This window comes from Candida oxycetoniae (assembly GCF_023343755.2).
Source record: "Candida oxycetoniae strain CBS 10844 chromosome Unknown scaffold2, whole genome shotgun sequence".
NCBI lineage: Eukaryota > Fungi > Ascomycota > Pichiomycetes > Serinales > Debaryomycetaceae > Lodderomyces > Lodderomyces oxycetoniae.
In genome coordinates this window covers 98,761-122,654 of record NW_026055369.1, presented here as the reverse complement: position 1 = coordinate 122,654, position 23,894 = coordinate 98,761, and the positions used below count along the sequence as shown (strand labels likewise).

At 36.9% G+C, this 23,894-nt stretch overlaps 12 protein-coding genes across 12 annotated transcripts; 7 read left to right on the top strand and 5 right to left on the bottom strand. All coding sequences in view use genetic code 12, as the record gives it.

The window, feature by feature from the left end:
- Positions 1–1,662: 1,662 nt before the first annotated feature.
- KGF56_001350 (uncharacterized protein) lies at positions 1,663–2,472 on the top strand (the record flags this gene model as incomplete). Its single annotated transcript, XM_049322464.1, has 1 exon — positions 1,663–2,472. The coding sequence occupies one exon, from the start codon at positions 1,663–1,665 to the stop codon at positions 2,470–2,472; it is 810 nt and encodes a 269-aa protein (XP_049181488.1).
- Positions 2,473–2,494: 22 nt separating this feature from the next.
- MRPL10 (mitochondrial 54S ribosomal protein uL15m) lies at positions 2,495–3,358 on the bottom strand (the record flags this gene model as incomplete). Its single annotated transcript, XM_049322462.1, has 1 exon — positions 2,495–3,358. One exon carries the CDS (start codon positions 3,356–3,358, stop codon positions 2,495–2,497), a length of 864 nt encoding a protein of 287 aa, XP_049181487.1.
- Positions 3,359–3,593: 235 nt separating this feature from the next.
- On the top strand, positions 3,594–3,842 carry KGF56_001348 (proteasome regulatory particle lid subunit; the record flags this gene model as incomplete). The annotated part of the gene is made up of 1 exon (XM_049322461.1): positions 3,594–3,842. One exon carries the CDS (start codon positions 3,594–3,596, stop codon positions 3,840–3,842), a length of 249 nt encoding a protein of 82 aa, XP_049181486.1.
- Positions 3,843–5,538: 1,696 nt separating this feature from the next.
- KGF56_001347 (glucose N-acetyltransferase) lies at positions 5,539–6,944 on the top strand (the record flags this gene model as incomplete). Its single annotated transcript, XM_049322460.1, has 2 exons — positions 5,539–5,551; positions 5,650–6,944. The coding sequence occupies 2 exons, from the start codon at positions 5,539–5,541 to the stop codon at positions 6,942–6,944; spliced, it is 1,308 nt and encodes a 435-aa protein (XP_049181485.1).
- A 512-nt stretch (positions 6,945–7,456) lies between these two features.
- On the top strand, positions 7,457–8,332 carry KGF56_001346 (uncharacterized protein; the record flags this gene model as incomplete). The annotated part of the gene is made up of 1 exon (XM_049322459.1): positions 7,457–8,332. One exon carries the CDS (start codon positions 7,457–7,459, stop codon positions 8,330–8,332), a length of 876 nt encoding a protein of 291 aa, XP_049181484.1.
- Positions 8,333–8,769: 437 nt separating this feature from the next.
- RHO3 (Rho family GTPase) lies at positions 8,770–9,500 on the top strand (the record flags this gene model as incomplete). Its single annotated transcript, XM_049322458.1, has 2 exons — positions 8,770–8,800; positions 8,983–9,500. 2 exons carry the CDS (start codon positions 8,770–8,772, stop codon positions 9,498–9,500), a joined length of 549 nt encoding a protein of 182 aa, XP_049181483.1.
- A 191-nt stretch (positions 9,501–9,691) lies between these two features.
- Positions 9,692–10,150, bottom strand: KGF56_001344 (uncharacterized protein; the record flags this gene model as incomplete). Its single annotated transcript, XM_049322457.1, has 1 exon — positions 9,692–10,150. One exon carries the CDS (start codon positions 10,148–10,150, stop codon positions 9,692–9,694), a length of 459 nt encoding a protein of 152 aa, XP_049181482.1.
- Positions 10,151–11,308: 1,158 nt separating this feature from the next.
- On the top strand, positions 11,309–12,730 carry KGF56_001343 (uncharacterized protein; the record flags this gene model as incomplete). Its single annotated transcript, XM_049322456.1, has 1 exon — positions 11,309–12,730. The coding sequence occupies one exon, from the start codon at positions 11,309–11,311 to the stop codon at positions 12,728–12,730; it is 1,422 nt and encodes a 473-aa protein (XP_049181481.1).
- A 39-nt stretch (positions 12,731–12,769) lies between these two features.
- KGF56_001342 (Hsp90 cochaperone) lies at positions 12,770–14,419 on the bottom strand (the record flags this gene model as incomplete). The annotated part of the gene is made up of 1 exon (XM_049322455.1): positions 12,770–14,419. The coding sequence occupies one exon, from the start codon at positions 14,417–14,419 to the stop codon at positions 12,770–12,772; it is 1,650 nt and encodes a 549-aa protein (XP_049181480.1).
- Positions 14,420–14,946: 527 nt separating this feature from the next.
- Positions 14,947–16,147, top strand: KGF56_001341 (2-(3-amino-3-carboxypropyl)histidine synthase; the record flags this gene model as incomplete). The annotated part of the gene is made up of 2 exons (XM_049322454.1): positions 14,947–16,082; positions 16,141–16,147. 2 exons carry the CDS (start codon positions 14,947–14,949, stop codon positions 16,145–16,147), a joined length of 1,143 nt encoding a protein of 380 aa, XP_049181479.1.
- A 70-nt stretch (positions 16,148–16,217) lies between these two features.
- Positions 16,218–18,686, bottom strand: KGF56_001340 (Golgi transport complex subunit; the record flags this gene model as incomplete). The annotated part of the gene is made up of 1 exon (XM_049322453.1): positions 16,218–18,686. The coding sequence occupies one exon, from the start codon at positions 18,684–18,686 to the stop codon at positions 16,218–16,220; it is 2,469 nt and encodes an 822-aa protein (XP_049181478.1).
- A 620-nt stretch (positions 18,687–19,306) lies between these two features.
- On the bottom strand, positions 19,307–21,565 carry KGF56_001339 (uncharacterized protein; the record flags this gene model as incomplete). Its single annotated transcript, XM_049322451.1, has 1 exon — positions 19,307–21,565. One exon carries the CDS (start codon positions 21,563–21,565, stop codon positions 19,307–19,309), a length of 2,259 nt encoding a protein of 752 aa, XP_049181477.1.
- Between the last annotated feature and the right edge of the window lie 2,329 nt (positions 21,566–23,894).

Sequence of the window (23,894 nt, the reverse complement as noted above, 5' to 3'; positions counted from 1 at the left end):
TTCTATCAAACCCGTGTCTCTCTCTCCAAACTCTCTCACTCTCTATCTCACTCTCACACTTTCTTTCTCTCTATCTCACTCTCTCTCTCTCTCTCTCTATCTCACTCTCTAAACTCTCTTTGCTTTTTATACCTTTTCTTTCAAAGATGAAAAATTTTTCTCTTTCTTTAAGGCTGCCCAAAATTTTTATCTTTCTTCAAGGCTCAAAATTTTATCCTAGTGGCTTTAATGTGTTACCTTAATACTTTCAAAACTCAATTTTTCTTTTTTTCTTCTTTATTAAAGTCTTCCCCAAATACGAAAGAAAATGAAGAAAAAAACAAGTGGACGTATATCGACCATGTTCTTTCATAAATTTCTGTTTTACAATGTGACATAAAATTAGTCGTGTCTAATTTTTCTCTGGGGGGGGGTGAATGTAATAATGTTTAAGAGCCGAGATGTTTTTCAAAGACTCACAAAGTAGTATATTTTAAAGAGAGATGGAGAGAGAGAGAAACCGGTGCGAAATTGTGTAGTATTAATAAGGTATATTAATTAAAATTGTGTAGTATCAATAAGACATATAAGTTGGAGATCCCACGGTATTTATGGCGCGTACTTTACGCATCGCCCAATCCACCTGCTTTTCACTACTTTTTTTGTTTGGACACTATCGCCACTATCGACACTACACTATCGAGCGAAGCGAGATAGTGGAGCACACTAGCTGTCACTGACACTAGCGACACTATCGCCACTATCGCCACTATCGAGCAGAGTGAGATAGTGCACACTAGCTGTCACTGACACTAGCGACACTATCGCCACTATCGAGCAGAGTGAGATAGTGCACACTAGCTGTCACTGACACTAGCGACACTATCGCCACTATCGAGCAGAGTGAGATAGTGCACACTAGCTGTCACTGACACTAGCGACACTATCGCCACTATCGAGCAGAGTGAGATAGTGCACACTAGCTGTCACTGACACTATCGACAATATATACTGAAAAGGCAAAAGAATAAACAAGAAAAAGAAAATCAAATGTAGAAATATAGATAAGAAAATCAAGTGTAGAAATATAGATAAGAAAATCAAGTGTAGTAATATAGATGAGAGGCTCATCAATACGATGTGAGAGGCTCATCAATATAATGTGAGAGGCTCGTGAATATAATGTGAGAGGCTCGTGAATATAATGTGAGAGGCTCGTGAATATAATGTGAGGAGCTCATCAATATGATGTGGTTGTATGGAAAGAGTATGGTATAGGTTGCTTGGTGATATACCAACATGATATCAAGATATATCTGCGAAACAGTAAAGAAGAAAAAGAAAATCGATGGCAGCTAGTGTGCTACACTATCTCGCTTTGCTCAATAGTGTCGATAGTGTTGATAGTGTTAGTGACAGCTAGTGTGCTCCACTATCGAGCAGAGCGAGATAGTGGCGATAGTGGCGATAGTGTCGCTAGTGTCAGTGACAGCTAGTATACTTCACTATCTCGCTTCGCTCGATAGTGTAGTGTTGATAGTGTCGCTAGTGTCAGTGACAGCTAGTGTGCTCCACTATCTCGCTTCGCTCGATAGTGTAGTGTTGATAGTGTCGATATTTTTTAAATCTTTTTTTCCTTCATCTCCACATCATCATGGTTACCTCTTTACAAGTTTCAATTATATGAATCACAAGTTTAATGCGCGCTTAGCTGATGAAAATGAGAGTCTAGGTGATATTCAATTTTGGTCAGATAATAAAGAGGAAATTCCGCTGTTTAAAACAGACTTGTTAACATTTGTTGCCTATATTCGCTACGACAAGATCCCCGTATATTTAATCAGTAGCCGTCCGTTTTCAATATTTACCAATAATACTAATACGAGCAACTATTTCGAGAGAAAGTTGGTTCAGAAATCATTGATTAATCAAATTGGTCTTGGTCTTCTTGCAAAAAAAGGGGCTACAGAGGGTGAATACAGTGTGTTTTATTATGATGATCTGCAAGTTAAATCGTTTACTATAAATTTCAATTTTTTGGAAACCGTTCAAGAATTCATAGCAAATAAGAAATATACTTTAAACTCTTTTATCACTAACGATAGACAAGCCCCTAATGAAGCAATATTGAAAAGCTTTGATAAAGCATTGGAAAAAAGACTAGAGCCAAATCCATTCATCTTGAACGAGAAGAAGAAGCATTCAAACTCGCTGGTATTGTCGACGCCTGAACAAATCAATACCGCAGTGACCAAAATTATTCTGTCAGGGTTGAGGATCCGTGGGTTGTCCGTGAGTCTGGCTACGTCAGTTAATGAAAAACTCAAAATAAAAGAGATTTACCAGATGACGCAAAGAGCAACATTGTTCTCGCTAAGAAAGTACAATGACACAAATGTCAAGAAACCAGGTTCAAAGAGACACCCAATAACGCTATCGGAGTTGCAGGAAATTGTCGAAAATTTGTTGCACTTGTTCATTGACTTGGAATGAACATGGCTTTTCAAATTGTCTTTTAAGCTAATTCTTGAATATTTACAGTTCTATTTGTTGGTTTGTAGCCGATTGAAGATGCCTCGCTTAATTGTTCATATAAGGACTTGAATTTAGATGTTTTCTTTTTCGGTTTGGCCGTTTTTGTTTCTTCCCTAGCTTTTTCCAATGGTTCAAGTAGTATCGATTTGTCCTTGATTAAATATCCCCTTTTTTCAGAATCGCTATAATAAGCAATGTTTTTCTTACTGGTTGGCCTTGCTTGTTGAGGCACATATCCTTTTTTCAATAAAAATTTGGCGGGATTCACATGAGCTCTCAATCCCAATTTTGTAAAGTACCTTGCTGTAAAAGACATTTTTGCATCATCTTCAATCTTTTTAACGGCCTCAGTAGTTGCCTTTGAAGCCTCTATGTTCAAGGGGACAGTATATTTACCCAAGGACAGCCCCAAAAGTTTTACTCCGTCCTTTAACGAGCCCGTTATGAGCCCACATTCTCTCATAACTCGTATTGTCAAAGTCTCTCCAGCTTGCAAAGGTATTCTCCCCGTGTCCCATAAATCCTGAATTCTGCTCAAGTTCACTTCATGGAAATCCATTGCATTGTGTTTATTACTGAATCCAACCATGGGAAGTTGCTTGAAGTAGGGTGTCTGTCCACCTTCCATCCAAATGGGCACTTTCCCTCTTGCCTTTTGACCCTTTTGCCCACGTCCAGCAGTCTTACCCTTTCCTGAAGAAGGTCCACGTCCTAAACGTTTATAATTTTTGGTCGAACCATCATTTGGTTTCAAGCGTCCTAAATAAGATACGTTTCGTACTAACGTCTTTGTAGTATTAATCTCAAAGGCAAGAATCTTTGGAAACAAAAGCCTTCCAAGCATTTTTGTCTCACTACCACTATAAAAAAAGAATGAGCTAGTTGTTGGCAAAGGCACTTTTGACAAAGGTTGAGTATATGTGGAAAATTTTTTGAACTTTTGTACAAGAGGGAGAAAAAAAAAATGTGGATTGTAGAAAAAGAAAAACGAAAAGAAAGAACCTTTATACTAAGCACCAAGCTATAGATTCAAATTTAGAGAGCTAGGTTGAAAACTTACTACTAATCTACAGTCCAAAATGTCAGCTGCAAAAGAGAATCAAGTTTCTGAATCCGAACAAGAGGATCGTAAAAATATTAAATCTTTAGAAGAAGATGATGAGTTTGAGGATTTTCCAGAAGACGTAACGCAATGGTCAAACGATAGCAAAATAAAGGAAGAAATTTTATGGGAACAGGACTGGGATGATGATGATAATCAAGATCAGTTTTCACAAAAGTTAAAGGAAGAGTTACTCAGGTCTCAAAAACCTGCCCAATCTAAATGAAAAGATTAGTTTTATACAAGAACAAAAGAAGAAAAAAGAGAGAGAAGTGGTGGCACTGGCGAGGTAAAAAGAGAGACGTGGTGGCACTGGCGAGGTAAAAAGAGAGAAGTGGTGGCACTGGCGAGGTAAAAAGAGAGAAGTGGTGGCACTGGCGAGGTAAAAAGAGAGAAGTGGTGGCACTGGCGAGGTAAAAAGAGAGACGTGGTGGCACTGGCGAGGTAAAAAGAGAGAAGTGGTGGCACTGGTGAGGTAAAGAGCCGGAAGTGAGTATTGAAATCATCAATGAGATAAACTGGAACCATGCTGTTACTGTATCATTGAAAGGTGTTTTTTACAACTTTTGCCATGTATCTCTTATATCGAGCGAAGCGAGATAGTGTTGGTGGCAGCTGCTAAGTGCTGCTCCACTATCTCGCTTTGCTCGATAGTGTCGGTTGCAATTGATATTGGTTTTGCTATGTTTGTTGGGTTATCAGTTACGCTGAGTGGCGAGTAACTCCCCCTCCCCCATCTCACCTTCTCGTTTGCTGGCAGATATGTGTGTACCTACTTGTAATATGTTTCCGAGATTTTACCTTTGCTAAAGAATACAAGAAATTTGTCCTAATAGGCTAGGAAATGTAGGTCATATTTTCATCAACCTTTCCGAAAAAAATTACACAGTAGGTTTCAATAGTGAGTCAGTCTCTACATACACTATATGAGAGAGATGAAGAAGAGAAGATAAGAGGTATGAGAAAAAGTATTCGCTGGATTTTGAACCAGCTTCATAAACACGAAACTGTATGGCCTATATCGGGCCTCAAGAGGCCCGATAATGTAACTCATTGGTATGGATGCCATGCGCTGCAGTTTATTTCTTTATTGTTTGTTCCGCCTATTATTCAGCTTTTCAGAGAGAGAGAGAGAGAGAGAGAGAGAGAGAGAGAGAGAGAGAGAAAGAGAGAGATTTTTCCTAACTCTCTGCCGCCATACGCATTCCCTTTGTTTGATGGCTATCCTTACATAAGGTTCCTTCTACAGTACTCTTGAAGTCGGAAGCCTCTCTATCATTCTTTGGCCGCACCGAGTTCCCGCTGAAGATGCAAACTTTCTGATCTATTTTGTGTGGGACAAATTCTCCTCCATGAATTATCTTTCACTAGATTTTTCCATTGTTTTTACGTAATAAGGGTTCTTTACTTGAGTAGTGGTTATGAGTCAGGAACACAAGTTTTTTATACATCCCTAATCACAATTATATCTAGGAAACAGTTTTGCTAGAATAAATGAATTAAAGGTATAGGGATAAACTATCTCTTTCTCGGTTCTAGATTCATAAGGGCAATTATACATATCTTAATAGTTTTATGATTCTCAACAATTTAACACAACAAGCGCAAATGGTTTAGTGGTAAAATCCAACGTTGCCATCGTTGGGCCCCCGGTTCGATTCCGGGTTTGCGCAGTTCTTTTTTTTTCCCAACAACATGTCTTGTTTTTGCTTAAACACCCTTTGAACTTGCTCAGTGGGCTCAAAAGTGTGTTAGCATCCCTTGTGAGGCAACCTTTCCCTTCTTTTTTAAAGTTAGCCTTTTCTGTCAATTTTGTTTTAGAATATAAAATATTCGGACTTTATTGAAATTGAAAAAAAAAGGAAAAGGAAAGGAAGAAAGAGGTGATTGGAAGGAGGGTTTCAGGGTTGATAAAATGCAGCATGAAAGGAATGAGTATGGTAATACTTGGAAGTCATTGTTGAAAAACTGGGAGTTTAAGATTTCATTTTTTGTTATAGCGTATTTTGTACTTGTACATACGCTTTTTGAAGATCAGAATGCATTTACTAATGATAGCGCATTGAAACGTCATTTGAAAATTCTACCGGAGGAGGTGGTCAATTATTACGACACATTCCCATTGGAGAATACTGATCGACTAGCTTATATGCAATATGCAACAAACTACGATTACTTGAATTTAGCAATTTTGAACTTTGTTGAGCTAAGAAATGCAAAGACGCAGATTCCTAATTTGGTTATACTATTTGATGAGATACTTCAATATTATTCTAGTAATGTGTGGAACCAATTGTACCTAGTGGCAAACCATTACAACATAACCTTGAGGTCTACGCCGTTACTTAAGACAAACTATATGGATGATTCGCCGTGGGCGGCGTCTTTTACAAAATTGCATGTTTTCAATCAAGATGATTTTGAACGAATTGTGTTTTTCGACTCTGATTCCATGTTTGTTAATGCATCGATTAAAGGTGGTGCCATAGACCCTGTTGGTAGAAACTGCCACATAGATGAGTTGTTCAAATTACCTCAGGAACTCACCTTGGCGTTGCCTCAGGCATATTGGTTGAACAACGTTGTAGAGGGAAAAGCGCCGCCTTTGAAGTACAAGCAGAAATTTGAGATTCCAGATGAAAGAAGGCAAAGGCTAAAGATGAAAAAACTAGTCTACGATCTATCAACAACAAATAATTGGCAAATGCTTCCACTGTTGTTGTATGATCTGCACAAGTTTAGCAACGTTGATAATTTCTTTGCCAATCATATCATGGTAGTCAAGCCATCAAAGAGACTATTTACTAAGATCATGAAATACGTGTATAATCCATGGTATTGGAGATTTACAAACAGAAAGAATTTGAGAAAACTGTCCGATTATGATATGGAAATTTTGAATAAATTTTTGGATACTGAATTGCACAAGGGACATTTGAATGTTGGTATTTTACCACATAGAGTATATGGAGTTCTAACCGGAGAATTTCGAGAGGAATGGCACGGGCGTTTTACGGCTGAGCCTCAATATCTACCTTTTGTCAAGAAGCAATCTAACAAAGGGTGGAACCCAATGCAAATATTGTCCAAGATCAAATTGGTGCATTTTTCCGATAGTCCTATTCCAAAACCCTGGGAGGAGCACGAAAAGGAATATCCGTATAATACAAAAAAGATTTTTTGCAAGAGTTGGAACATGACTGAGTACAATATCAAGTACCCTAACTATAAGCCGCGACTAGTAGAAGACTGCGAAAGTGTTGAAATATGGAACTGGTTTAGGACTCAATTCGAGGTGAGTAGAAAAGATTTGTGGTATGCTGGGTGAAATTGATTGTCCATTTAAAGCTACAACAGTATGAGGATGCTGATAAATTCTATTTTGTCTTGTCTTGTCTTGTCTTGTCTTGTCTTTATTTTGTTAGCCATGGCCCTTCTTCCCCTCCTCTTCTCCCCACACCCGCCTTCCCTTCCCTTTTTATTAGCTGCCTCGGTGGTCATACCGTTGCATTTTTGTATAGATCATAGATCCAAATATTGTGCAGTACAGCAACATGCATGTTATTTATAGAAACGAATCGGAAAAAAAAAAAAAAAAAAAAAAAAAAAAAAAAAGAAAAAAAAAAAAAAAAGAAAAAAAAAAAAAAAAAGAATATCATAGATTAGGTCAACAACAACTAGTAAAAAAACTGGNAAAAAAAAAAAAAAAAAAAAAAAAAAAAAAAAAAAAAAAAAAAAAAAAAAGAAAGGACCAAAAGGAATCAGGAGAATATATTGGATCATTTAGTTCAAGAGTGAGCCAAAGATTCATCAGCTTTCAAGTTAGACAAGCAAGTATAAATGCGAGATCCTGTGGCGACTATCCTTCTGGGAGCTACAACAATGTTGACCAAACGAGATGATGGCCCTAGTACGACGGGTATGCCTGCGATGGATATGCCCACGTTGACAGACTCAGGTTCGTTCACTACACCTGTTGTTTCAGTGCCCCCAAATAACAATAATCCTTTTATAATTAGGCAAAACAATCCATCAGGTACGGTGTTTATAGCGGTAGGAGCTATTGTTGGGCTGATCTTACTTGGATTCATACTTTACCATTTGATTCTTTCCTTGAGTGCATCTAGAATGGCCAAGAGAACTAGTGCATACGATAGACATATGTACGAGAAGTATCAAAATAATAATAACAATGCCTATGGGTTTGCTAAGGTTACCCCCACTTCGACGCTTAGTAATTTTGTCAATGAATATTCAAACAATCATCATCAAGCAGGCTCCATTTCCAAATTACCATTGTTGAATAAATCATTTGCCTACCAAGGTGTCGGTGGTGGTTCGCAGGCAGGCGATAATTCTACCATTTACCAGTCAGAAATCGCTGCCCCAACCTCAAAACACGATTTAACCAAAATGTTCATTTCCCCAACAGCCGAGGTTATGCAACAAAAGAGATTCAAAGCGCCATACAATCAGTCGTTAACAAACTTGGCATTTGGCGGATCAACGTCTAATTTGTCGAATCCGTCACCTGCTTCGAACCGACACTCTCAACTAGTGCCAAGTTTGTATATAGATAACGAGATGAACAACAGCGACTACTCGCTCGCTCAAAGTCAGTTTCCGCACCAGCAAGGAGCTCTTGACCAAAACGATATAAGACCTAGACCTCCCGTGCCATCAATGTACCTTGAAGACTTGATCGACAAAAAATAATACTAAACAATTACTATTCACATATATATATATATATATATATATATATATATTATGGATTTGCTCGAAATAAAACACTGTAAAGTCATATTTATTCAACTCTCAGGTAGACTTTCCACAAGAAGCACCAATCTTTATGTCTGGGGGGGGGACACTACATACAGCTCCACTAGATATTTTTCTCAACCTGTGTGGCATCATCCAAGATTAATCCACATGCGGAACATTAACCACAAAAAAGTAAAGAAAAAAAAAAGTCCAAAAAATAATAAAAGTAAACACCACGTAAAAAATTAATCAGGTTGAATAATCAGATTTTTTGTTTCAGTAAAACAGTTCTTTTTGAATAAGAGATAGAGCCCGTATTCTTTTTTTTTTTTTCTTTTGACCACGCCGTTTGGTCCCATTAGGATCCAGTACTATTCATTGAATTTATAATGCCATTTTGTGGGAGTGCTCCTAAAACTAGTATGTATATGCCCATTCTTTTTTGAATATATATATTTCCCACCACGTCTTTTGTCATTATGCTAACACGAGACGAAAAGTTCATAGAAAAATAGTGATTCTAGGGGATGGTGCTTGTGGAAAAACCTCCCTTTTGAATGTGTTTACCAGAGGTTACTTTCCTCAAGTATACGAGCCGACAGTTTTTGAAAATTACGTACACGATATATTTATTGATGGCCAATCGGTGCAACTATCATTGTGGGACACAGCTGGTCAAGAGGAGTTTGATAGGTTGAGATCACTTTCGTATTCCGATACGCATTGTATAATGTTGTGTTTTTCAGTGGATTCTCAAGATTCACTAGAAAACGTCCAGTCAAAGTGGGTAGGTGAAATAGCCGACCACTGTGAAGGAGTCAAGCTAGTTTTGGTGGCATTGAAATGTGATTTAAGAAACAACGAGGACACAAGCGACGAGAATTTTCAGGCAACTTCTGGTAACCCATATTCGTCGTCACAACAGAAAAGAATGATTACTTACGACGAAGGGTTAGCGGTGGCGAAAAGAATCGGAGCTTTGAGATACCTAGAGTGCTCGGCAAAGAAGAATAGAGGTGTTAACGAAGCATTCTCAGAAGCAGCCAGGTGTGCACTTAATGCAAAACCAAAAGGTGCAAATGATAACGAACCCAGAAAGAAAAGCTGTGTTGTAATGTAACAAGCACAAGCAACAAGCAACAAGCAACAAGCAACAAGCAACAAAGTAATAAGTAACAAATGTAACAAACGTACCCTTTTTCTATTGTTATTCAAAGGTAAAACGATGTTGAAAAAGAAAGAAAAAACAAGGAAAGGAAAAAAAAAGGAAAAAGAAGAAAAAAAAAAAGATTAAATATTCATCGTCTCGTCTCACCTAAATGGATAACTTTTTGCTTCTTCCCTAGCATCCCATACATCTTCTGAACTTCCATTACTTTTCTCTTGTAAAAGTCTCTTTTTGTAAAATTCTTGCACTTGAACTTGATTCTCTAACTCCGTTTCACTCAACTTTTCCACCTGTTTGTCTTTTTGATCAAATAACGACCCATGTTTCAATGCAAACCAAAACTTCTTTCGTTGTTTCTCACACAAATCGTATGAGCCGTATCTATAATAATGTTTGAATTGTCCTCCCAAAGCAAAACATCCAATGAGCTCGTCTAACGCAGTCATTATGGATAGTTTACATGGGTAGTCGTTTAAACCTGTATTCCTGTCGATTGTTTCTATAACTTGCTTCCGTTTCTCATCGAGGGCATCGCTAGAATCCTGGAATTGTTCCCATAACTTACGAAGCTCCTCGTCGTCGTCTTTTTTTTCTTTCAGCATGATGATAAAAACAGGTGCCCAATTCACAAGTGTCCAAATATGGTTCAGTTTTTTTTTTATTTTGAAATAAAGATGTAAAATTGAGGAGACATAGTGAAAAAAAAAAAATCAACTAAGAAGGCTGATGGAGATGAGACAAAAAAATAATTTTTAATGCTCTCAGCAGGATTCGAACCTACGATCTCCTCATTACTAGTGAGGTGCCTTACCAACTTGGCCATAAGAGCAATTTCATGTTGTTTGTTGCCAATATAGAGTCCTTGATAGAGATATTTATTTCTGTCATCCTATACTAGTATTGAAGTTGATGGATAGAAAGATATTATTGACAATCACAAAGAGATTGTTTATGGAAATCAAAACAACACCTAGTATACTTGAAGGTTGAATATTCTATTACAAACAAAAGTTGCTTTGGTTAGAGTATTGCTGAAATATTGTAGATTATAAAATAGATGCTGTCTTTGAGTCAAATTTATACCAATTTTTTATAATAGAATCTTGTGATTAAAGTTTTACTTTTTGAATCAGAAAATTTGGTTGAAAGTTCTTCTTGTTCAACTTTGATTAGTTACACTATCGATGGACACTATCTATAGTGTCAGTGGCAGCTAGTGTATAGTGTCAGTGGCAGCTAGTGTGCTCCACTTTCTCGCTTTGCTCCATAGTGGAGCTATCAATTACTCGTAAATTAAATTATTGCACTTGGCTGCGAAAAAAGAAAAAAAAAAACAATAATAATGCAACACACCTGAACCTGCACAAAAAAAAACAATACGATTTTTGACTTCCATCTCTCATACAAAGAGGATCCTTCTGCCCCCCCCCCACATCTAAATTAGTTATAGAAACATCTTTATAAAACACACAAACAGTCTTTTTGGGAGATATTGGGCCTTATAAATTGTGTAGCATAAACCTTCTACATCAACAATACCTAACACAACTTTCTCTGAAAGCCATACATTTTGCACAAAATCAAAAATATACATGCATGTAATTAAAGCCATTACTTATTAAGGAAATATGAAAAGTGAAACATAAAAAATAAAAAAAATGACAAATACAATAAAAGGAACAAATTGCAACTTGTTTGGTTTCAATTATTTGTTGACAAATGTAAGGTCTTCAAGACAAGTAAGAAAGCCCGTTATAGCTATGAATGTTTACAGGTACAAGAATGATTTGTTTTTCAAGATATTACGCAACTTTTACGTTAAAAAGAGGGCATTAGTGTTGGCACTTGTGAGACGACTAATTATTAACATCCGAAGCATCTCGAAAGGCTCGATTCGTGTTTTCAAAGCTATTTTCCTTCAAAGATCCACAATATTTATCTTTTCCGTTGCGTACTTGAGTGAAGTGTTGCCGAAACTATTTAGGGTTGTAACAACCAGCGTCTTGGAGCTAAAAGTGAGGAATCTACCTCGAGATATTGCACAGACATTGATACTTCCCTTGAAATCGGATAAACTTTCCATGTTTTTAATTCGCCTAACTGCAACCATGAATGTTTTGAACCCTTTATTTACCAAGATCCTTATTCCCTTTTGCAATGAACAAAACACTTGGAGTATTCCATTTGTTTCCAGTTTCCTAGCGGCTTTGACGTCTTCTCTTTTGAATTTTCCCGAATTTCAAAAGCAACGTGTTTTAAAAGATCGATATTATACTTTTGATTGGACTCTTATTCTAGTCACAAAGGCTCTTGACACAATCATATCGTCCACTGTTCCAAAATTTATTGATTTACCAAGTAGAACAAGCAAAGTAATCGATTCCTTATTGGTGATGCTGTCTATTTATTTTTTAATGGATGCCTGGTTCTTTAATACAGAGAAATTGAATCCATCATACCTGAAAAGGTTGAATAAAATGTCGCATATTGACGAGGATTTGCTAGCGGGAATGAGATATTTGCGTGATGGTTATTTGGATTATAAACCCAACTCTCAACTTTCCCACCAGGACCACTTTATCAAGTTTGCAGAAAAGTACTCAAAAGATCCAAAATTGGGTGATTTGACAATTCAGGAGAAGTTACCTTGCGTGGTGTTACATCAGTTTGTCAGCGAAAGTTGTTTGCAAAATGCATTTTACAAATTCATGATGCAATTCAGAACGGCCCTCAAATTCTATGGTTCAATCAACTTGTTTGTATACATATTGGTAAAGAAATTGTATGCAAGTCCTATTGCCATGCTAATAAAAACGGTGAAATATTCTCTCTTTTTAAGCTCATTGACAACTATCCAATGGTCTTGTATTTGTTTAGTAAGAAACTATCATCCAAACATATATGATCAAAAATTCTGGGATCTACTTGGTCCACGAATTGGTGCTGCCTTGGCTGGTATGGGGATTTGGTTTGAGACTGGAAAGAGAACAAGTGATTTGCTTATGATTCTAGCTCCTAAAGCATTAGGCACTTTTTTCGATTCCACGCCAACCATGAAAAATTTGAGATTCGAATCTTTGGCATTTAGCTTGAGTTTCGCTACATTGGTGGTTTATGCGAGACTGAATCCAAAAAGACTAAGAGGTTTAATTGGTCGGGGATTTAGCTATATGATCAAATGAGCAGCAGCAACAACAACACAACACAATACAACACAATACTCATCTCATCTCACCGCAACTGTTTCTAATATTTATATACAGCTCTTCGACCATTTTGTGGATGTCTTCAAGAGACAACACAATCGTCACCTCTTCGTTTTTATTACTATCAATACTTTCATGTCCATCCTTTACTTTCTTTTCCTCTTCCTCCTCCTCCTCCTCCTCCTCCTCCTCCTCCTCCTCCTCTTCCTCCTCCTCCTTCTCATTCGCAATCTTTTCAAAAGTTATTTCAGATTCGTTTACTTGGCACAACTGACACCATAGTTTGTAACCGAGGTTTTTTAGTTCAGCCTCAGTGACATTTTCACTTATCAAGTACGAACACAAGTCTTCTAACCATATCTTATCATAGACATAGTAAATACTATGAAATCTGAACAATTCTTTCATACCCAATAAAGATTTGAGAATTAACCTTTTGCCCCCCCGGATAATGTAGGATACGTCGAGCCAGACCTTCTTGCACATTTCAAAACTTCTATGAAGCGGAAGTGTGACTGCTCTTCTTATACATGTTATTATCGCCGATTTCAAGAGATTCTCATGCTTCTGCAAGATCAATTTCGAATCCAAAAAAGAAAACTGTGGAGCAATCTTGCCTACTGTCCAAGCACTTTCAACGTTATGTTCACCTTCAGTCTCTCTCAAATCAAAATGATAAGCAAAAAGTAGACAACACATACTTACTAGTACTTCCCGCTTGTATGAGTCTTCTATCAAGTACGATCTTCTAGGTAGATTCATCATCTGCTCATGCTCCTTCTTCGTAAACTCAACCGGTACCACTGCAGTTCGCTCCTGTTCATGTAATTCTGCTTGAGATGCATACCACTTCACATATTCCTGAGCCGCAGGATCTTTCCATTCCAAAATCTCTTTAAATGATTTATCATCATCTTCAACTGGATACTTTTCCATCATATAATCGGCTGCATAAATTTCTGGATCAAATTGAATATTCTCTTTAATCAATCGCTCTATAATTCTATCATTTGCTGGGGTTGCCTCGGGATCGCCTAGACTATTGATGTCATTTCCATTGGAAACACTGACTCCAATAATACCGTCATATTGATTGTTGAAGCCATATTTAAACCCAGATGAGATATTGAGAGTTATACCTTCCTCGTCTTTTTCATCATCATCACCACTACCTCTTCCCACTTCCAAAGTAGGATTCCTTGGCACTTCTTGCTTTACCTCCCAATCAAAATTCTCTCCTTCTTCTAAATCTCTTTCAGCTTGACGATTTTTAATCTGATTGTCTACATCCAACTCTTCAATCAATGGTTTCTTGGGCAGCGGCAGCGGCACCAGCAGCAGCTGGTGCAAGTTCCCGGGTTCGTTTGTTCTGGCCAACAACTTGGCTGTCAAGTCTAAATCTGGGAAAAATTGTCCTTTGTTTTCCTTTGGTATTTTAACTTTCACACATTCTGACTTGGAGTCGAACACTGCATTTGCGCGCTCATCGTCCACACACGGATATGGTAGTCTCAACCGTAAATAGTATGGTGCTAACGAAAATATGAAAAGTTCCCCCTCCATAACCATCTCTATATTGGAAGCACTGAACCGTATATGCAGAATCTTCACATCAACGTATACAAACTCGTCATCTTGACTTATTGTGAAGAATGGGGTTATCATAACTTTGGATGATGATATGAAAAATGACCCTTTAGGCAAATCGGTTCCAGACTTTCTTTTTTTTTTTGGCGATGAGCTCGATGAGCATCACGTGACCAATGTATACCTTGAGTTGAAGAAGATCACCAAGTTAATAAGTTAATGAAGACAGCTGAGTTCATGAGGATTACTGGGCCCTTTGGCGATAATCGGGCCTTTGTGAAGTATCCACCTGTTTCCTCCACACTATTTAAAGGCCTTTCTCTTTTTCTCTTTCTCTCTTTTTGGTCATTTTCAACGTTTCTTATCTTTTTCTCTTTACTTACCTCTAATGACCGCTTCAACTATCATACAGCTAGTAAATATCGGCTTATTTTCATTTTCTGATAGTCACTTTGGTGAGGCTACTTTTGGGGCCTTTCATATAATCAAAATGTGTTGGGCAAGTTATTAAAAGAAAAGTTTTTTGCATTTTCTACTAAACTCTTGTTTCTTTCTCTTTCTCTTTCTCATCTCATCTCATCTCATCTCATCTCTAAAAATCAGTTATGAGTCCCATTGACGAGGCGCCCAATGAAAGACCAAAAATTGCAAAGAGGAGGTTTGTTGGGAAAAAGACAACTTCCTTATCAGACCCCACAACTCTATCACCGTCACAAGATCAAGCAGTTATTAAGAAAGTAAATCCCAATCGGCATATAGGACGAGTGTTAAACCAGATCCCAGAAGACATATTAAACGACAAAGATATCAACCAAGCTGTAAGTCTACTACCTTCGAATTACAATTTTGAGATACACAAGACGATATGGAATATCAGGAAACAGAATGCAAAAAGAGTAGCCTTGCAAATGCCCGAGGGATTATTAATATTTTCACTCATCATTTCAGATATTCTTGAGGAATTCTGCCAAGTTGAGACCGTAGTGATGGGTGATGTTTCATATGGTGCTTGTTGTATTGATGATTTTACTGCACGCTCCTTAGACTGCGATTTTATAGTTCATTATGCTCATTCGTGTCTTGTGCCTATTGATGTCACCGAGATCAAAGTATTATACGTTTTTGTCACTATCAACATAAACGAAGATCATCTTGTCAAAACAATAAAGAGGAATTTTGACCGAGGGACTCAAATTGCCATATTTGGAACAATACAATTCAATCCAGCTATACACAGTGTTAAGTCCATCTTGGAAAACGATGCAGAAAAACCAATTTATCTAATCCCACCTCAAACTAGACCATTGTCAAAAGGTGAGTTATTAGGATGCACGTCGGTGAGGTTAAATAAAGAGCACATTAAAGCAACAATATATGTTGGAGATGGAAGATTTCACCTTGAAAGCTCGATGATCCATAATCCAGATATCCCCGCTTTTGGATATGATCCATATAGTCAAAAATTCACTAGAGAGTACTACGATCAAAAGCAAATGACTAGTGTAAGAAAAGACGCAGTGGTTACTTCAAAAAGAGCCAAGAAGATTGGATTGATTTTAGGTGCATTGGGAAGACAAGGAAACCCAGTAACATTGACAAAATTAGAGGAAAAATTGTTAGAAAAAGGTATAATAGTTGTAAAGATTATCTTGAGTGAGATATTTCCCCAGAAATTAGCAATGTTTGATGATATTGATGCATTTGTACAAGTGGCTTGTCCAAGATTATCTATTGACTGGGGGTATGCTTTCCATAAACCACTTTTAACACCATATGAGGCAATGGTTATGCTCGAAAAGGACGTAATGTGGAGTGAATCGTATTATCCAATGGATTATTACTCAAAAGATGGTTATGGAAGAGGACAACTTCCAAATCACGAGGAGATGTTGCCTTCCTCTTCAACATAAACAGCATTTATATATAGGTCCTCAATACCCAACATCGTCGCCAAGTCATAATCCGACCAAGTGAAGGAGTATTGTAAATATTCTTCATTGATAATATTCAATTTTTTGTAAAATTTCACAAAGGCTGTAAAGACATTGTTGATCACATCGTCAACAGTGACTGGGGAGTTGAGTTTTAGCAAAGCCTGTTGCAAGTCCATCATTGCATTGGGCAAGTATTGTTGTATTTTGTCATTGACAAGTTCCAACTGCTCAGCATTGTATAGTTTGTTCTCTTTCATTGGTTCATAAATGGAAACCTCAAAAAAATCATCACTAAAGGGGCAAATCATATTGACAATGTTGTAATAATCAAACAAGCCTGTGCTTTTTAGGATAGTAGTATATTCCAACTCTGTTATCTTACTAGTCAATTCCAAATTCATGTCATTTATCTCCAAAACTTTATCGGATAACAAAGAAATCGGCATAATTTTCGACTGTATGAGGTCCAAAAAGTTGAACTGAATAATGTACAAATCTCTTTTATCTTTAAATTGCTTATTGCAGGTGAGCACATGTTCCTTGAATATAGCAATCGGTTGGTTGATAATTAGATTCAAAAATTTTTCATGATCCCCAGAAGATAAATTCAATATAGTGGGCGTTATGATTTGGTCGATCATGTGCAACACTTCGCTGTAAAAAGAAATAATCCATTCCGGCGGGTTTAGATCCAGATTCAATTCAAGTTTCGCCAGATTGCTAGAGCCAATTGTGGCCAACTTACTCGAAACAATGGAGAAAATACGGTCCTGGCAACTTGTAACTAACTTTTTCATTGTTTCAACCAAATCATCAGACTCGCTCAACTGCTTAGCAAACATCATTGAATATAACTCCACCAAGTTGAAAATCTGAAAAATTGTATTTAACTTTATCTCTGTTGAGATTATTTGTTCAATTTTAGACCTTATTGGACGTGCTAAGGATTTCAAAATCTTGTTTGTAATTTCTCGAATTATGGCATCAAACTCCTGATCACTATCGTTTCCCATTGTAAATATATTTTTTATAGTTTCTGATTCATTGACTGCTAGTGAGTGAATATAGGCTAAAAAATCACCTACAAATCGTACAGGGTCATGAGCCGACATATAGACAGGCCGAGCATCGGCGTTGGAGAATAAACCCGTTCCCTTTGCACTCGAGCGTCGACGTACTTTTTGTTGTTGTTGTTGTTGTTGTTGAGCAGAAGAAGATAAAGCAGACGAAGACAGAGGAGGTGCTTTACTAGTTAGCTCTTGATTTTCTTGAATCTGTTGATGGAACTCTTCCAATATCACTTTTGATCTTGAGTCAGTGAACTTATCCACAATAATTGAAAGATAATTCTGTCTCTTTTTAAGATACTTAAAACATTCGTGTAAAGTGAGTAGTCTTGATTTGGAATTAAGTGAGTATAAGTTATCCAAAGTCTTGTTACAATAAGTTACTGTCCTTTCAACTGCTTTGTTTATAATTTGGTTATTCTTGGACATTATTTTCAACCCTAATTGAAGGTTATCTTCGGAAAGCAAAATTGAACAATTTTCAACAATAGTTTCAGCTTTACTTAATGCCTGAAAGAATTCTTGATTCAAGTCGCCCGAAGTTAGGATAACCTCTTCATATTCTGTTAGCGTAAACTTCTTTTTAAACGCAATCAACAAGTTTTGTTTAATTTCAACGAGGTTTTTTGTTGTATTCAATTCATTCACTTTGACATTAAAGTCATTGAAGGAGTGTAGATTTTTATTTAATTTATTATTTGTTTCTTTGTTCAAGTCATTCAATTTTTTCAACCTCAATGCAAGCGCTTTCAACTGCTTGATCATCGGTTGATAATCCTTCAATAATTGAGATTGACTTTTGATTAAATCAGTTTCTATCCTCCCTTTTAGTTTCTTTCTTGCCGTTGTTCCTTCAAAGCCCGGTTCGACCAATTTCTGGAAATACGTTTCCCTATCGTCGTTTTCAGCGTTTTCTTCAATGTTTGTGAATATTTCTTTCAATGTGGCATCGCTCATAGTCTCATTAAAAACCCTTGCTAGTCTTGGACCTAGCGAATCAACAATATGATTCTGTTGGGTCAGCGGAAGGGACTCGTCTTTTTCGAGGAGGCCAGAATCGGCGCTATTTTCCAATAAGGATAGGGATATTTGAGCATATTTGTCCATTGAACCACCACCGTCTTGAAGCTGAGTGCTGGTGGTGAAACCACTCTCCTTTTGAGTGTTTGTGGTGAAACCACTCTCCTTTGAGGTGTTTGTCTTTATGGCATTGGCCAATGTGAAATTAGTCAACCTTTTACTTAGCAGTTCTAAATTGGAAGCTATAGGGAGTGATAATGCCGGCTGAGGTTGTGGTAAAGTATCATCGTTAGCTGTGAATGTATCAAATTCTATAAAGTCCATTGTCCCATAAAACGTCAAACAAACTAGCTCTATATAAACGAACTAGCTCTATATAAACAAACTAGCTCTACTCCATAAGAAATTGGCTTCACAAGAGGCTAGCTCTATTCTTATTATATCACCAAGTTTTTCAAACCCGTATACAAGAGAAAAAAGATTCTTTCTTGTTAGTGAAAAGAGATGAAGAAGAAGAGTTGATTTTTATGTTTAGGTTATGTCACCAATGTAAAGAGCGTAAAGAAAAAAGATTAACCAAACAAACAAGTTTCAATTCACTATCGACACTATCGCCACTATCGACACTATCGCCACTATCGACACTATCGAGCGAAGCGAGATAGTGGTGCATACTAGATGCCACCGACACTATCGACACTATCGACAGTATCGACACTCTTGAGCAGAGCGAGACAGTGGAGCAGCACTGACTAGCTGCCACCAACACTTCTTTCAACTAGCTAAGTACCTCTTTACAAGCTTGCTTTGCTCGCTAGTGGAGCATACTAGCTGCCACCAACACTTCTTTCAACCAGCTAAGTACCTCTTTACAAGCTTGCTTTGCTCGCTAGTGGAGCATACTAGCTGCCACCAACACTTCTTTCAACCAGCTGAGTACCTCTTTACAAGCTTGCTTTGCTCGCTAGTGGAGCAGTCAAGTCACCGATTTTCATACTCGGTCTTGGGTTATCAAGTTTTTCATTGTTGATTAGGTATTTGTCAAGCAGCAAGGAGGCATCATTATTGCCTTCTTTCAACTTTGCAGCTAACAAAATTGAAGAGATTCCAGTAGCATCATTGTAAAGTTTCTTATTTAGCAAAACAGTATAATTGATATCTTCCTCATCTTCATTTTCAGTAGCTGCATCGTCATCATTATTATTGTTATTATCATTGATCTTTCTCTCGGTACAAATCTCAGAGAGGCTCTTGCATTTTCGAATCTTGCAATCTCTACCTAAAGATTGAAGACATTTGGAAGCATTCATTATTTCAAGCAAGTCGCTATAGCTATTTCCCTCACCATTATCAGACGTCATATTGCCAGTTGAAGGAGTCGCTGGCTTTTGCAAAGATTCACTGCCTACTGAATTGCATTGGTAATGGTGGTATGGTATTTCCAGTGAGTCAATTCGCTTTTGTTGTTGTTGTTGTTGTTGTTGTTGTTGCTGCCGCCGCCGCCGTTCTTCTCCCTCTCCCTCTCCCTCATCATCATCATCATCATCATCATCATCATCATCATCATCTTTTCTTTCTTGTGGTTGCGGGGTCGAATGGAAAATGCCCATTACTGGAATTTCACCATTACCAAGTTGAACATCATTGTCCTTCTTTCCAAGGCTAAGGGGTGATCCAAGTGCTGCCTGTTGAGCCAATTCATTCTGTGATGCAATTGAGGCAGGCGGTGGTACAGGTTTGGGCAACAAATCTTGCTCAAAATCAGTTAAATCATCCAACTTCAACTCACCAAACCCTTTTTCATTTGGATCGAGACATGATTCAGGAAAGTCAACTCCAAATATAGGTATTAAAGCATACCTAATATAGTAACAGAATCTTCGTGCTAGTATTTTGCACAATTCAAAAGGTAACCAAGTACCTTGAATTTTCAAAAACCCACCTCTGATTCTCTTGATATATGCCTGGTATTCTTTTGGTGTTGATTCCAATAATTTGACAATATCGGCTTTTAAATGATTAGCTGATGGTATGGCATGGTTGGAATCCTCAACACTTGAAAGAGAAGCTTTCCAAATTCCTGTTAAATGGACAAATCCCGTTTCATAATCCCATATAATCCAATGATCATTCACCACGTACTCATAAACAGTGAGGAAATTTCGTACAGGGTCTATAGCTGAAGTAGAATATTTTTTGGTTTCAATCCTGGGGTAAATAAATGTGTTTAATTGTTCAACAGTTGCACTGGGAACATTGGCTAATAAAACATCTTTATGAATTGGGTAATGAATTGCCTCTTCATCGACAACAAGACTTTGTCTAGGCTTTCTTTTATTGTAATTTTGCGATGGAGGTGAAAAAGATAAAGAGGCAGTGGATTTGGAATGGAATCTAGAATAGTTGGAACCGCCTTTACTAATTGCTTTAGTATACTTTCTCTTCGTTCTTCGTTGATCCAGATATGAGTTGGTGCTTGTTACAGGAGACACTGTTTGTGGTACGTTAGGCGAGGGCGCTTGAAATGCTGTGTGATCAGTATTTGACAGGTAAGATAAATGACTTGTCATTTTAAAAGAAGGTTGTGGTAGAGGAAGAGGTAGTGAGGGTGGTGGTGTTTGTGAGTAGTTCCCTAGTTTATGTTGAAATTGCATTTGCTGGATTTGCTGATTTTGCTGATATTGATGATTCTGCTGATATTGTTGATATTGCTGATTTTGTTGCACTTGGTATGGAGAAAAGACGGGAGATATTGGCGAAGTAGGAGAAGATTGTGTGAATATGTATTGTTCCCCGATATATGATGATGAAGCTTTTGGTGAGGTACTTGTGTGTCCTGTAGTTTGAGGATAATGGGAGAGAATAGAGTATGTATTTGGTTTTATTGGTAACCGACGATGGGAAACGCTCGGCTGTAGTTGTTGTAGTTGTAATTCAACAACAACAACAACAACAACAACAACAACAACAACAACAACAACAACAACATGCTGTTGTTGTTGTTGTTGTTGTTGTTGCTGTTGCTGTGTGCTATAAAAGTTTGCTTGTTCTGTGAGAAAATGTATAGGTGGAAGCTTTGGCAATGCATCTTTCTCTGCAAGTGAATGATTAAGAGACAGAGATATTGAAGGTAATGGGTATGATGGAGAACTGATACGGTTGTTGTTATTGGACCATTGCTGAGATCGAATTTGTGGTATCATCTACGAATATACTTTAGAATAATCAGGATAACTTAGCTGTTACCATCTAACAAATATGTAAAGTAGTGAAAGAAATGAAAACGAATATAAGCCAGTTTCCTTCCTGTTGAAACTTAATGCCTCTTTATATATATCTTTAAGAAAATTTGGACCAAAAGGAAGTTTTTATATTGTCCAAAAGTCTAGTAAACCAAGGGGGAGGGGGGTGGGTGGACATTGTATGACATATATTCAATTCAGATTTAGTTGCAAATCAAATTTAAATGCAAATGTTCAGTGTGTTAAAAGACGTATTATAAAGGCTGCTTTTGTGCACAGTATATTTTCTAGAATTACCAAGACATGTGGTAGCAGCCGGTACACCGTTGTTTTGTGCAATCTCTTTAAAAATATAGTAATACCATTTTTTTGTGCTGTACAAAATAAAGATAGAGGGTGGTTTTGTGTGAGAGTTGACTATTTTATTTTTTGTAACAGGTTTCAAAACCGAGGACTACCCACGGTGGGCCCCTTTTAGGTCATTTAATAACGTACAGATGCATAATATAGATTAAGCACTAGCTGTAAGTAGAGATAAAGATAATCCAAAAAACAGAACCAAAAAAAAACAAGGGAATGGTGTTACGTGCAGATATATGATTGCTGGAATAACAAAAGAGAAACCCGTTTAGTCAGTCATTTGATTTATTAATATATGAAGTTCTTGAAATTGTAATGGAAATGAAACATGCACCAAGGTATGGATATTTGCACCGTTAAAGTAAGGGCAGATAAGGGGCTAGGGAGGAAGAACAAGCCAAAAAAATATCATTTTGAACAACTGTTTTAGATGTACAGGACTTTCTTTTCCATTGAGTTGTTAGATAATAACAATAATCAGGTTTAAACCAATGTTTATCATATGTAGGAAAAAAACATTTTTATCCAAAACGTCAAAAAAAAAAAACTCTTTCCAAAGTTTGGTTTAGATTGGGTTTCTACGGATTTAAGGGGGTAAATGAGGAATTTCAGTAGTTGAAGTTAACCAACTGTATTCTTTTAATCCAAGTAGCATTTCTTATCCATCAAAGCAGCAAGAACGAGAGGAAAAAAAAAAGATTCAGGGTGAAAGCAAATGTTGAACCATGATCAGTTTAATTTTCCTAATAACCAATGCAAATTTCAGAATCGATTGGTAATGAAAAAGAAAAAAAACAGGAAGCAATTCACCCTTCTCCTTAAATATTTTCAAAAATTATCTCATGAAATCTTCTTTTTTTTGCACCCTCTCTCTCTCTCTTGAAAAAAGATACACACACGAATTCGGTTCGAGAATCACTAATTGACATTGAAGTGTTCCCTTGCGTTGTTTTCAAAAATAAATTTTGACAATTGTCTCATTTATTTTTTCTATTTTATTTTTAGATTTTTAGTTTAGTGTATTATAAGTCATGGCTGAAGTGAATTGCTGCCTACACAGAAAAATACCTTTCCGATTTCCTTCATGTCAGAAGGTGACAACGGTAAAGATTTTTGATGTTGAACTTCAACGATGTTCTAGCTAGAAGATAGACAAATCATGCTTCAAACTTTTTTGCTGAATGAATTCAACTTCAAACGTCTTTATTTCAAGTGTGAGAGAAAGATGGTATAAAGTAGCGTGGCGTATATCTCTATTGATTTTTTTTTTCTTTTTCGCATTTAACTGATTATAATCTATAATCCACAATATGGAATTCACGTCGATTGAGACTTCCATTGTTCCATGGCTCTTTTAGTTTCCAATCCCCAAGTTTTCTCAATTTTTTTTTTTTTGATTCATAGATCAACCTTACCATATTGTTTTTATTTTTATTTTTATTATTATTATTATTTCAAATGAAAATTATGAGAAAAATTTTATCGAGCCATTAAACCATTTCCGATTTTTTTTTTTGATTTATTTATTAGGACTCGTTCATTTTACTCTGATTCGACACTTAAACCCCTCAATTTATTGCTCTCTTGCTCTCTTGCTTAATCTGCAAGATAAAAATTACACGATCAGAAGGGGTTATATGGAAGTAGCAATGTTTGAGCAAATAATACATTTTTTTCTCTTTTCTTTTCTTTCTTTCTTTCATTTCTTTTTTTTTTTGTGTTACGCTCTTGTTTTTGTTGATAACACCCCGTAGAACCTTGGCTTGAAGAGTTTGGAGAAAAAGAGTTTTGATACTTGTTCTAGATAAAATTAGTGTGTTATTTTTGGTTTGTTTTTTTTAGATTAACAGATTTGCTTTATATCTTCAAGAAAGGCATATTGGCACATGCATTATAAATAGCGATAAGCATCAAATTTGTATGTAAACCG